A 14,882-nucleotide genomic window follows, 5' to 3' on the forward strand; every position below is an offset into this window, starting at 1 on the left:
TCAACAGCACAGCTGTATTGTCTGGAGATGAAGGAAACTGTAATCTAAAACTTCTAAAGGGCACCAGGTTGGGGAAGGCTGATCTTAGGGATCCCCTGACAGATGATGACACAGCTTAGATATTAGGCTTCCCTATGGAGAGGCAGGTGGAGCTGTAGATGAACATAAGGAGAGGCTGGCTGCTGGATCAGACCCAAGGACCATCTAGCTCAGTATTCTCTTCCCACAGTGCTCAACCAGATGCCCCAAAGTGAAGCCCATAAGCAAGAGCTGAGTGCAACAACTACTTGTGCTCACCAACAACTGGTATTGATGGATTCATTCACTGCTGATTGGCAGCAGGAATGCCCACCCACAGAATTTTCCCTTCTGTAGACAATGAATTCCGGAACATTGAAGGAAAATGAAAACACTATTTCTCAAAATCCAGTCTTAATAGTTGGCCAATAGAGCACAAGTTTTGGTTTGAAGCTCCCAGGAAAAAAGCAGTGACTACCACCACCATTGTTGATCCCCATCCAGCACCAGTTATGTGGGGTAGACTGTTCTCAGAGGGAAATGTTGGGGAAAGGAAAGGGAAAACATGTTCTGCAACTTTTTCCACTACTTTATTTTTCCATGGATTTTTTTTTTCCATTTGTAGAAATGCATCAATCATAAAATTAATTACTAACATAATGAATGAATATGATGCAAGCCAACTTGAGCATCTGGAAATGCATGCAATGCCAGCCCAATCCAAAATGAAAGCTGCAATTAAATAATGTCAGGTGACCATCCCTAGGAAATACATATACTCATGTGCACAACTCTTCCAGCACAGGACAAATTATCATGTTCATAATCTTAACATATTTATAAGCACTGCAATAAAACTAATACAGAAACTGAACTTTGAATTTGTTTGAATATAACATTTACAGCATAAATCTGTCCATGTCTACTCAGAAGTAAGTGTCACTGAGTTCAGAGGGACTTAGTGGGGATGTGGGGGATTGATTCACATTTAATAATTTGGGACTGGTTTCCCCACGAGATTGCCTTACTCTGCATGTTCCTATTGTTACATTTGCCTTTATGCTAAGCATGTTTAACTGTTTCCCCCCTATTTAGCTAGCTGATAAATTTTATTTTATCTTGAATGAACTCTTTGTTTTCCCCAAGAGTATATTTTTCATTGCCTTGTCAAGAATCTAATGTAATAGCTGGAGGGTCTGTTTTACCTCAGATATAACAAATGCAGAGTTTGCTTCATTCCATTTTAAGCACTGCTATACACATCACCGAGGTCACCTGGGTTCCATCCCATGAGTTTGAAGTCATGTGCTGAAGTTTTCAGGTCATATTTATCTAAGATAAATCAAATAAAAGATGCAATACCATTTAAGGAAACAAATTGCCCAGGCAGTTAGTAAAACATATTAATGAGGTCTTTGGAAACAAAAATACCGTATATATCTGAGAATAGTTTTCCCTGATCTTAGCAATCTATGGGACATGACATTGGTTGCCAAAAGTCATGAATGGCAGGTGACATACTTGGTGATCACTGGAAATTGTTCAAGACATTTTGCTGCCCCCATTCCATGTACAACCCCACCTCAGACTTGAGTGACAGTTGAATCTTGCTTTGACATTGCCTCCACTGCACCTGAGCAAAGCAGGTTAGCTTAAGAACATAGGAAGAGCCCTCCTGAATCAGACCACGGGCCATCTACTCCAGCATCTTGTTCTCACTGTGGTCAACCAGATACCCCTGTGGGAAGCCTGCAAGCAAGCCCTGAGTGCAATAGCATTCCATGAATCTGTCTCATCCTCTTTAAAAGTCACCCAAGTTGGTAGTCATCACCACCTCTTGTGGGAGAAAATTCCACACTTGAGCTATATATTGTGCAAATAAATATCCTGAATTTTCCAACATTCAGTTCCATTGGATTACCCTGAGTTCTAGTATTATGAGACAGGCTATGCACTTTTTGCATATCAAGAATATGTTTATGCACCTCTATCGTGTCCCCTCTTACTCACCTTTTCTCTAAACTAAAAAGCCCCAGATGTTGTAATCTTTCCTCACAGGAGAGTTGCTCCGCCCCCTTTGATTGTTTAGATAGCCTTTTTCCTCAACATTTCCCACCTTAGGGGCCGTAGGACAGACCATGTAGGGCTAGATGTACATGTGCCAAAAGGAACCAGTAAAATGAATTCCACTAGTGCAGTGGGACTTCCCCCCTTTCCTCTCTCCTCACCACCCGCCCAAAAATCTGGGGAGTCTGGAAACCTCCAGAACAGTGCATGACAGGAGGTGAGGGAGATCATTCTGTTGGGCAAGCTGAAACACTTTCACTGACAGAGCAATTGGAAGAACACAATGTTGGATTCTTCCCATAGTTCTGTCCACTCGCAGCTCCATAGCATTTGCCACCTGAGGCCACTGCGTCACTCTGCCTCATGGTAGGGCTAGCCATGGAAATCTCATTTGAAGCTACTTGGAAACCATGGGATCCCCTACCTGTAGGTGCCACTTTTCTCTGGCTTATTTCTTGTATTGGTCAACATTATGTGAAAGTAGTTGACCACAGAACAAGCATATTTCCCAACTCTAACCAAACTTCCCTGGCAAGTAGAGGGATACAAAAGGGAAGGACGAGATGGACGTGATCCAAGGGAGGCATTCTCTCTGCTCGGCTGAGCTTATTCACAAGAACGAGCTGTGCAAATAGCTTTGTCTAAAGCAGGAGCATCACCAAGGGGCTGTCGGTGGCATCCCCAGTTCACTGCTTCTCAGACATGAAAGCCTCATTCATCCCACAGCCGACTGAAGTGGAAGCAGATCTTTTCACACAAACCACCACAGTGCCCCACACAGCCTGCACTCTGTTTTTAGGCAGAAGGAAGGAAAGCAGATCATATTGGCCAGGTTTAAATGGCCATCTCTCAACAACTCTTCTATGGTGCAGAAGTTATCAATCTGAGGTCTGTTGTCTAATACTACTTTGCAGGCTCCTTCAAGTGCTTTCAGGAAACTTGCAGTACTGTTAAGAATGCATGCAGGTCCTGCTATCCAAACACTTGAATGAAAATTCACTTATCCAAACACAAGGAATTAGTACCCAAACCTTGCTATACACAGCACAGATTCAGATATCCAAACAGTCGGACCTGCATGTAGTACTGTAAACAAATAAGCAACCTTAAACAAGCATTACTTTTTTGTGTTTTGCTGCTAGAAACCATGTGGGTGGGAGCAGGAGGAGAGGGAGGGAGGGATGGAGATTTGACAAATAAGAGAATCCCCCCCCCCTTTGTTTGCCTTTTACAAAGTTTCAAAGGGTCTTCGTGGGGCCCCCCCCATCATTTTGGGGTCAAAATTCTACGGTCCAGAATGCACTGGAATTTTTCCAATAGGGTTCAATGAAAATTGTCAATTCATTATGCGAACGTTCACCTAACAAACAATTTCCTGAGAATGCATTGTGCTCAGATAGCGAGACCTGTGAATGTACCTACTTGGCCCTGCATTCGATTTTATTTATTTCTGACAATGGAGATTGAGACCGCTTTGCTCAAGCCAAAGTACAGCATGGGCTCTTCATCCTTTGCCACCCTCAATCCTAAATACAGAAGCTGAATGAATGCTGAACCTGAGTCGAAGTTTTAAGTTAAATTCCACCCTGCGTCACAGGCCTCTACTGACAAGAAGCCATTCCTTTACAAAGAGAAGAGCACAGCCACTAAAATATGAGTTGTATGTGTGGTTTGATTTGTAGAACAAACAAACAAAAACTTTATTCAGTGGTTCACCAAGACCCTCAGCAATTTCCATTGGAGGGACATTAAAAAAATAAAATGTTTGAGAACCACTGCTGTGATGTATGTCATCTCTTGTGGAGATACTTCAGAACAATAGTGGGGTTCAAGGTGGATAACATTTGCTTATACAGTGGTACCTCGGGTTAAGAACTTAATTTGTTCCAGAGTCCATTCTTAACCTGAAACTGTTCTTAACCTGAAGCACCACTTTAGCTAATGGGGCCTCCCACTGCCGCGTGCGATTTCTATTCTCATCCTGAAGCAAAGTTCTTAACCCAAGGTACTATTTCTGGGTTAGCGGAGTCTGTAACCTGAAGCGTCTGTAACCTGAAGCATATGTAACCCGAGGTAACACTGTAATGATTTCTACGTATAAATGCAAATTTAAACAGGAGTATATGTCATGCTAGTGAAAGAGACTGTGACCGGGTGGTTGCTGTGCCTGACAAAAGAAAGTACTTCACACAGCACATAGTTAATCTGTGGAACTCACTCCCACAGGACAAATTCATAGAGGACAAGGCAATAGGCATGACAGTTATGTTCTACCTCCACTGAGAGACACCTTCATCCCCTGAATACCAGTTGCTGGGAATCACAAGTAGACAGACTGTCATTGGACTCATGTCCAGTTTGCAGGCTTCCAAAAGGCATCTGTTCAGCCACTGTGAGAACAGGCTGCTGGACTAGATGAGCCTTTGGTCTGATCTAGTAGGCTCTTCCTATGTTCCTCTGCTTAGTCTGCTATCCAAGTGCTGATTGTTGATAGACAACTTCAAGTGCCTTCCTGCTCTCCCTTCTTAGTGTTCTTTAGTTTTAAACAAGACTTGGGCCAGGCAGCCCTGGAAATAGAGAATGCCTTCAAATGGAGGCCTGTCCTCTGGCAGCTTGTTCTCTATAAAGGAGGACACTATATGTGGGTGGGATGTTGGGTACATTTACCCTCTAGCACAACCTTGAGGTGGTTGGTGGTTTTGTTGTTGTTATTGTCTTAAGGCTTCAGGGCCCTTTGGCTAACTGTATGTCTGCCTGGGGATGGGATGCGGGTGGCGCTGTGGGTAAAACCTCAGCTCCTAGGACTTGCCGATCGTCAGGTTGGCGGTTCAAATCCCCGCGGCGGGGTGCGCTCCCGTCGTTCGGTCCCAGCGCCTGCCAACCTAGCAGTTCGAAAGCACCCTCAGGTGCAAGTAGATAAATAGGGACCGCTTACTAGCGGGAAGGTAAACGGCGTTTCCGTGTGCGGCTCTGGCTCGCCAGAGCAGCGATGTCACGCTGGCCACGTGACCCGGAAGTGTCTCCGGACAGCGCTGGCCCCCGGCCTCTTGAGTGAGATGGGCGCACAACCCTAGAGTCTGGCAAGACTGGCCCGTACGGGCAGGGGTACCTTTACCTTTACCTTTACTATGTCTGCCTGGAGAGAAGCAGGGTCTTAGAAAGGAAGGCAAGCAGGTTAAAGAGCACACAGAGAGACACAATCAGGTTCAGTGGCTCATCACTTAACAGGAGATTAGGCAAAACTAAGGACAAAGGCTAGAAGATGCAACCAGAAATGGAAGCTTGTCCTCTTCCCCGTTTCCTTGAACAGCAAATGTTTGGCATCTTTTAAGTTCCTCTTCCTCTTCTTCAAAAATGGCATTTGGTTTTCCACAAAATATTCTGTCCATTTTCAATTAGAATCTAAAATAGAATGGAATAATAAAATATGCAATAACAGAATGGAAACCTACAAAAGTAAGATCAATTTCCAAATGCAATTTCCAATTTGCAACTGCTGGTGTTATCTATACTTTGACCATCTTTATGCATACTTGCTTTTAAAGTTTTATTTTACCACTAATTTCTTATGTGTTGTGGAAGCCATGTGAAGGTATTTGTGGATTAAGGAGAATTTAAATATTGCTAAATAAATCAAAAAACATGTGGAAGTTTAGCACTACAGTAAGATATCCCCAAGGGGCACAGGGGTAGAGCATCTGCTTTGCCTTCAGAAGATCCTAAGTTCATCTCCACGTAGGACTGGGGATGTCTTCTGTCTGCCTGAAACCCTGGAGAGCTGCTGCCAATCAGTGTAGACAATACTGAGCTAGATGAACCAATGGTCTGACTTGGCATACAGCAGCTTCCTATGTTCCTAAAATGATGGTTACCCACTCTGCTTTTGCACAGACCCCTTTGCTCACCCTTCACATCTTGGCCTCTTCTCTTTTGCAGACTCAGAGACTTACTGTGTGTTCCAAGATAAAAAGTATCGTGTAGGCGAAAGGTGGCATCCATACCTAGAGCCTTATGGGATTGTCTACTGCGTTAACTGTCTCTGCTCAGAGGTACGTTCCTTGAAGCTAATTCTATTGCTTTTCAGCCCTGACAGCCAGATGGTGACCATTGTGCACAAGAGAGGAATGTCCTTTGTTATGATGGGCAGGCTATGTGTCACAGGGATTGCTATAAACCTAGCTAAATTCTATGCTATTTTCACAATTTAGCTAGTGATCCAACTACAGTGGTACCTCTGGTTATGTACTTAATTCATTCCAGAGGTCTGTTCCTAACCTGAAACTGTTCTTAACCTGAAGCTCCACTTTAGCTAATGGGGCCTCCCACTGCTGCCGTGCCTCCGCCACACGATTTCTGTTCTCATCCTGAAGCAAAGTTCTTAACCCGAGGTAATATTTCTGGGTTAGAAGAGTCTGTAACCTGAAGTGTCTGTAACCCGAGGTACCACTGTAAAAGTTGTTATTCAGTTTTGCCTTTTGAAGTGAAGTATCCTGATTTGTACTGCCCTGGCTAATATGTAGAGAGGGACACAGTTATCATTTGGGTTTTGCATGCCTCAGCTCAATCCTTGACTCAACAATGCAGCAAAATGCATGTTAAAATTTGTGTTTGGGGACTGTGGATTTAGAAGTGTCTATGACGTGGGTGGTGCTGTGGGTTAAACCACAGAGCCTAGGGCTTGCCGATCAGGAGGTCAGTGGTTCGAATCCCCGCGACGGGATGAGCTCCCATTGCTTGGTCCCTGTTCCTGCAAACCTAGCAGTTCGAAAGCACATCAAAGTGCAAGTATATAAATAGGTACCGCTCCAGCGGGAAGGTAAACGGTGTTTCCATGCGCTGCTCTGGTTCGCCAGAAGTGGCTTAGTCATGCTGGCCGCATGACCCAAAAGCTGTACACCGGCTCCCTTAGCCAGTAAAGCGAGATGAGCGCCACAACCCCAGAGTTGTCCGCAACTGGACCTAATGGTCAGGGGTCCCTTTACCTTTGCCTTTTATGAGAAAATACATTCAAATATGCATTTTTTATTTTTAAAAAAATCATAGATTAATGCAGAATGGAATGGAGATATTGAATGGGCACATCAATCCATCCCTGCTCCCAAGGGTATCTCAAATTGAACCCCAATTATTTTGCCCCATAGAATTCAATGGAAGTTATTGAGGATCATGACGACCAATGTCTGTATAAACTCCACCCATTCATTTGCATAACTCTACATCAGGCTCAATTTCTTGTTCACCATAGTGGGATTTTACATGAACTTGCCTGAGGTTAGGAAGGATATCTTGCTTGGTTTATGAATCTTCATCCATAAAATGGGAAAGCTATTGCAAGGCCAGGATGGTAAAGCATGCTGAGGTTGCTGAACAGAAATAACCCTTCTTCTCTTCAACTTATTTCTCCAGAATGGGAACGTGTTGTGCAACAGAATAAGGTGCCCGAATTTGCATTGCCCCAATCCAGTGCATGTGCCGCAGCTCTGCTGCCCACGGTGTCCAGGTAAAGTCTTATTTCCAGTATAACAAAGCTCCTTAACTGCACTCAGCTTGGGATGCTGCTGGGGCAGAGCAAACAGACAAATTCCCCATCTAAAAATAACAATGGAATGCTTTCATGCAGCAAATGCTGTTATACACTCCATTTATGACAAGAGAGGCCCATATTCTCAGGAGATGACTGGCTGAGGGAGCCTGGAGGGGACCCTAGCCCTCCCCACAAGCCGTCAGTACCATTTCTAGATGGCCTCTGCTCATTTTATCAGAGCAAGCTGGCTAGATAAATCCCACATGAAATAGTGCTGTTCCTCTGTGCATGCAGATCACTCAGTTTTTGTTTATCTGGCACTATAATCCACCTTTTAGGTGCTGTCCTGTTTGTCCTAGGAATTGTATTTCATTAGAATGCAAGAGGAGCCTGACTGCAGGATCAGGCCAAAGGCCAATCTGGGCCACATTCATGCAGCATACATTTAAAGTACTATTATACTGCTTTAAACAGGCATGTCTTCTGGGAACTGTGGTTTGCCAAGGGTGCTGAGATTTGTTAGGAGACCACTATTCTTCCTCACAGAGCTACCATCCATGGAGCTCCCTGTGAAGAGGTATTGGCTGTTAAACCTCTCTAAGAATCTATATTTTAAAAAACGGGGGCAGGTCGGAATGGGTGATGTCACACCAAGGTGATGTTTGGGTCAGCCATGTTGATTCAAAATGACACCTGGAATCCAAACAACAGTGACGTTTGCTGCTCCCACTTTAGGAACCCTCATGCCAAGTTTGGCAATTATATCTTGAGAGGTAGCCAAACCTACGCCAAAGAACTTGTGCAAGAATGCCCAAGTCCTATTGTTGGTCCACCATCTTGATTCAAAATGGCACCCATACATTGACGTCTCCTTCATCTTCACCCCAGGGCCCCTTGTGCAGTGGCATAGCTAGCCACTCAGGCGCCAGGGGCAGTGTGCATGCCCTGCACGCAGGCGCCACGCACAGGGGATAGGGCTAGCCACCAACTGGGGGGGGGCCAAGCTGGGAGAGGGCACACTGCTCCCTGCAGGGAGTCTGCCCGCCGCCTCCCCCTCAGCTGGAGGGTGGCCAGAAAGGAGGCAGTGACTTTGGAGCTCTGCAGACCGTGTGCCACATGCGTCCCACGTCACATCCCGTGCTGGAGGGCGCCCTGCAGCCCCAGTGCCACCCATGGCGCTCCACCCCCTCCACTCCCCTTCCTCCACTACTCCCCTTGTGCTGAGTTTTGCGGTGATATTTTGAGAGGCAGTCAAACCTACATCAGAAAACAGGCAAAGTCATTCCAAAGTGACATTTTGGTCCACGATTGTGATTCAAAATGGTGCTCAGTGTCCATATATTGCTGGATGTTACTGGACTACAACTCCCACCATCTCTGACAATTTGGCATGTTGGCTAGGACTGATGGGAGTTTCAGGTCAGCAACATCTGGGGAGCCACCCTGCACTGAAGATGTCATCCTCGTCCTTGTCCTCCAGTCCCAGGGTCCTGCTCTAAATCCTACTGGCAGACTATATCAAAGGCTGGCCCCATGCCCAAATGAGCAGAAAATTGTCGTTGAATGGTTGTCTGGGAGAGGCAGTAACCCTAAATAAAAGCCATATACAACTGGAGTCTTTCTTGCAACGTAACATAGCTTCATAATTAGGCTGGGGAACTGTAAATCAGAGAAGCAGAGAGCTGGTGATGTTTATGGCTATATAAACTGGGTCATACGCTGCGTAATAAACTCCTGCAGACTGTACATTTATTATATGCTCATTGTTAAGAACCACTGTACAATGCAGACGAAGCGAGATCTCTCTTGGATTTGTTGCAAAATTCCCGACATGGCCTAACGTCTGGCAGGCTTGATGCTTGGCCTCTGCTCCTGCCACCGTCTCTCCAGCTCCCCGTTTCCAGTTTTAAAAGGGTATTAGTTACACAGGGTTGCAAAGGAGGTATTTATTCAGCATTCTCCAGAGGGCTACAGGGTTGCTTTGTTGCTGATAGCAGCCAATGTAGAACAGGACTGAACACTGGGACTGAGCAGAGGCTCTTGTACCAGTTTAGCAATTCACGTGAGCAGAATTTCATCTTTATCCACTGAGACCAAAACAGCTGCTCAGGCTGAGCAGAGAGGGGGGCAATTTCATCCAGCTTCCTCCTGCCTGTGGGAAGATCCATGTGGCAAAGGCAAGCTCTCCCTAGCTAGGCTAAATAGGTGGATTCATGTGGAGCAGCAGTGGGAACCACTTTTGTCCCCATGGGCCAGGTCCTTATCAGGATCTCCCTTATGGGTCAAATTTCACAGATGGGCGAGGCCACGAGCCTATCAAAATACCTTTTGCCCCCATTAGAGAGAAATCAGGCTTGAATGGGGAAGGAGAAAGAAGCTCCGCCATCCCCTTTAAGCCCAATTTTATTGAAGCCTTAAAGAGAGGAGACTTCCAAAGGCTTTTGAGAATATTTGTGATTCTTCATCCACCCCTTAAGGTCACAACAAGATCAGGCTTCACATGGATGAGAGGGATAAGGTTTTGGGAGTCTCTCCATCCCTCTTTAAGATCACAACAAGTTTGGGTTTAAAAGGGAAGGGAGGAGACTTCTTTCCTTTTCAGTGTGGAGTTTGGAAACCCAATCAGATGAGTTGGGGTATAAACAACAACAACAACAATTACTATTACTGTTACTGTGATGATGACGTGCCCAAGAGCTCCTTGCAGGGAGCTCCCTAGTGTGCCCATTCACTCTCCTGAGTCCAGCACTAAGAAAGTTTGCGATCCTGCTTAGTGCTAAGTTTGGGTGCTCCAAAGTGTTGTATGCACAGGGTCTTGCTTAGGAGGCATTTATTTGTGGGTGCCTATCAATTAATTGTCTCGTGTTATGTTGGTCACATTATGTTGGTTACAGGCCATTTGGAAACCTTTTGCCCACAGCTTCTCATAAATATCACCATAAATTTGGCACATGCCCATGAATCATTAGCTCTTCATGTATACTGACACACATGGGATTTATTATTAATAAGCATGGTAGGTAAGCATGGTAGGTGCATTCAGGCTTTCATTTTTACATCTGAAAGTAACTAAGTGTTACTAATCCAACTAACAAACAAATCTTGACTGCTTGACAGTGAAGTCAAACAAATTTCCAACAGGAATAAATAAGGCCTGTACACAGCAGTCCTTAGCACTGCCACTGGTTCTTCCACCTCCTGCTTTGATCTCCAGTTATATTTGACTGGATACCACCATCTTTTGCCATGTGGGTCAGACCATCTGGCTCCAAGAACTTTTTTTCAGCTTGTGCTCCAGACTATATTCAGCCTTCCAGGAACTTTTTATGATTAGCTACATATTTACGCTCACACTCCTGTGAATTTATGGTTTTTCGGGACGTCTCAAGTTCAACCTGTTTTCCTTCTCACTTTTCAGTCCCCCTCCCTTTTATTCTTCTGCTATTCCAGTAAGGAAAGAACAAAAAAGCAAGTAAAAGCAGGACAGATAAGGCACAGTTTTTGATCACCCATATAAGGACAAGGAGAAGTTGAGACTGGATGCAGCATTTGGTGTTCTTGTTTAACAAAATGTATATACTGCTTGATTGTGGTAAAACTTCTCAGCAGTTTAGAAGAAATATTAAAATCATCAATGAAATCAGTTAAGAAAAATGGAAAAGCTTTAAAGATGATTAAAAAAAACCTATCAATACCTATGTGTCTGGATAGACTTGCCTAGATAAAATTAGTTTCAGCAATCACTGAAAAGTGTGGTTCTAAATCATCCTTACTTTCTCATCTCCTTGACTGGCATTTAAGGCCAAACTGGACATGATGTGAGTTGCCCAAATGCAATTAACATGCTGAGCCTTGGGTCTAGAGCAGTGTTTCCCAGCTGTTTTCGGACTTCAATTCCCATCATCCCTGACCACTGGTCTTGCTAGCTAGGGATGATGGGAGTTGTAGTCCAAAAACAGCCGGAGACCCACATTTGGGAAACACTGTGAGTTCCACTCTTTCTCTGCCTGCCACAACCCTGGCCAAAAATTCCCCACATTGAATCTGCTTATCCATTTCAAAGGCATTGGGGTCCATCAAGGGCTAAGAGCAGCTTCCGGTAGGAGTACCCGCAGAGTCAGCCCAGAAAGCTTTTCACTGAGAAGGCTGTCACCTGCAGTTCAGTGACTCACCACATGGGGTAGCCATACAGAGATTCCAGCTCCTGGTAAAGGCAGTAAATTAACAGCATGATTATGATTGCTGCAATGTTTAATGGATTAGTCGCCCTTTGATTGGATTGGCTCAAAAGGTGCCCCTCAAGCTGTTAAGGGCTTTATATACCAGTAGTAACACATTGACTTTGGCCAGGTAACAAACTGGCAGCCAGAGCAGCTCTTGAAGCTGAAGTGTAATATGCTGGCAAGGTTTCACTCCTGCTGTCAATCTTTAACAACTAATTTTAGCCACCTACAAGCAGCTATCTAGTGCATGTGGCTCCTGCTGTCATATGCACTGAAATCAACATGGCAAGATCTGCTGGGAGCAAATGATCTTAATGATGTGCTCTAAGGGGGAATTTTTTTTACATATTTCACGTAAACTTCATGTATTTTGCATTCCATTTGCTCTAAGACTAAAGGGAAATTGAACATAAAATATGTATATATGCTAAATACATAAATCCCACCCTGAGAGTGACAGCACATCATCAAAACCTGTCACTCTCAGGGAACTTGCTACATTGATTTCAATGTGTGTCCCGGCAACAGGAGCCCCATAAGCTAGCTAGCTGCTCTGGTTGTTGTTGTTGTTGTTGCTGCTGTTGTTTAGTCATTTAGTCGTGTCCGACTCTTCGTGACCCCATGGACCAGAGCATGCCAGGCACTCCTGTCTTCCACTGCCTCCCGCAGTTTGGTCAAACTCATGCTGGTAGCTTCGAGAACACCATCCAACCATCTCATCCTCTGTCGTCCCCTTCTCCTTGTGCCCTCCATCTTTCCCAACATCAGGGTCTTTTCCAGGGAGTCTTCTCTTCTCATAAGGTGGCCAAAGTATTGGAGCCTCAGCTTCAGGATCTGTCCTTCCAGTGAGCACTCAGGGCTGATTTCCTTAGGAGTGGATAGGTTTGATCTTCTTGCAGTCCATGGGACTCTCAAGAGTCTCTTCCAGCACCATAATTCAAAAGCATCAATTCTTCGGCAATCAGCCTTCTTTATGGTCCAGTTCTCACTTCCATACATCACTACAATGGTACTTCGGGGTAAGAACTTAATTCGTTCCGGAGGTCCATTCTTAACCTGAAACTGTTCTTAACCTGAAGCACCACTTTAGCTAATGGGGCCTCCCACTGCCACTTCGCCACCGCTGCAAGATTTCTGTTCTCATCCTGAAGCAAAGTTCTTAACCCGAGGTACTATTTCTGGGTTAGTGGAGTCTGTAACCTGAAGCGTATGTAACCTGAGGTACCACTGTACTGGGAAAACCATAGCTTTAACTATAAGACAACAGCTGCTCTTGGGGAACAGAAATTACTTCGTAAAACAGCAAAAGAAGTCAGATAGGCAGCCTTTAGACAACCTTTTCTTTTCTTACATAAACGTGTTCCATGCATATCTTAAAGTATTTATATTAATTTTCCTTTAAAACCTGCATTGAAATAAGAGGGTACAAACTTTAGTTCCATCTCATGACAAACTGACTCAATATGGAGGATGCCTTTAGGCCCATTCCTAGACAAGGGGCACTTTTTACTAGGAACTTATCACCATTGGGCGCCGACTGTGGCGCGCATCCCAACAGGGCTCCACCACTGATCTCTGGAGCTTCCTGACCCAACTCATACTCCTTGTTTTTTCCTCTCTGCTCACCCACCTTCTCGGAGTGGCCAAGCACTGAGAGGAGCAGTGATTGTGTGCTTTGCTTTTAGTCAATGTATGTTTGTCCTTCCAAGCCTCAGCTTAGAAGTCTGTGCGACTGAGAAAAGGAGGTACTTCTTTTAAATAATGCAGGCGGCACCAGGAGCTGCTCTTGGGTGGCTTAAATTGCTTTTTAAATATTGCCTACAGGAGTGAGACCCTGCCAGCATATTACACTTCTGCCCTGAGAGTGATGTTGGCTGCCAATTCATTACCAGGCCAAAGTCAAGGTGTTAATGTTGAAATGTAAAGCCCTTAACAGCTTAAGGGAACAAGCTTTTTTTTTTTTTTTTTTAAGGATCACCTTACCCCATGTATGTCCACTTTGATCTATAGAACTGGCACTTTTCCAAGTGCCATATAATGTTTGCTGCAAGGCAACAATACTTCAGCGTGGCAGCATTGATACTGTGGGACTCCTTGCCTTTGGACATTAGATAGGTGACTTTGCTGTGCTGCTTTTGGTGCAGAGTCTGGGAGCAGCCACTGAGAAGGTCCTCTCCCATGTCCCCACCAAGCACATCTGTGAGGGTGGTGGGACTGAGTGGATGGCCTTCCCTATCCCTAGTTCAAGGTGGAATCTTCCCCATGGAATCTGCTTGGAATCTTCTATGCTCTAGGGCAGGGGTGGCCAACTCCCAAGAGACTGTGGTTAAAAACTGGGATTCAGGTCAAGGTTGTTGGGGGAAGCCAGTGATCTACCAGTGATCTACCACAGACGTCCAGTGATCTACCGGTAGATAACGATCTACCTATTGGACGTGCCTGCTCTAGGGGCAAATTGAAATGGAGGCTTCCTCTTGCTCTCCTTGAATGATTTATTTAGACCACTATAAAAAGAAAAACACAGGAAATTAAGCCACATGTGCACCCACAAACATTAAACCATTGAGGAGGAAAAGCTTGAAGAAACCTGAGCATCAGAACTGGAACTCCACCAATAACTTGATACAGTTGGGTTGGCCACGTCCCGCACACTGGTTTAATCACTCCAAGCGGTGGGTGATCTTGCGTGTGCTACTGGCTGGCTGTGTTAAAGGACAAGTTGCTGGAATAGATTGGCTTTTGCAAGCTTAACGGAGCCCTTGAAGTTGCTTTCAAAAAGCATTGGGTAGCATAATGTGTTTGACACCTGCGCCTTAAGGCTGCACATATGGAGGCAGTTAGCATCCACATTTGCAGTTGCTTGATGCTGGAGCGCTTCCCAATCCTGTCTCATTGCTCTCAGCCACTGCTGAAAAAGTAACCCAGTGAGTTGACTCTAGAAAGCAAATCTTGGGCTCTCACCCAAATAACTTTGTATTTTATTTAAATATTAAATTACAGCATGCTGAAGGATTTGAGGCTGGAACTGCTGGGGTTCGATTTATCGGCAG

At 44.9% G+C, this 14,882-nt stretch overlaps 1 protein-coding gene across 1 annotated transcript in view; it reads left to right on the forward strand.

The window, feature by feature from the left end:
* Nucleotides 1–14,882, forward strand: part of CHRDL1 (chordin like 1) — a 51,792-nt gene that overhangs the window by 7,573 nt on the left and 29,337 nt on the right. The window contains exons 3-4 of the mRNA XM_083423827.1: nucleotides 6,022–6,134; nucleotides 7,492–7,585. Coding sequence (XP_083279953.1) covers nucleotides 6,022–6,134; nucleotides 7,492–7,585 — 207 coding nt within the window. The remainder of the gene's footprint in view (nucleotides 1–6,021; nucleotides 6,135–7,491; nucleotides 7,586–14,882) is intronic.

This window comes from Podarcis tiliguerta (genome assembly GCF_965153285.1).
Source record: "Podarcis tiliguerta genome assembly, chromosome: Z".
Classification (NCBI taxonomy): domain Eukaryota; kingdom Metazoa; phylum Chordata; class Lepidosauria; order Squamata; family Lacertidae; genus Podarcis; species Podarcis tiliguerta.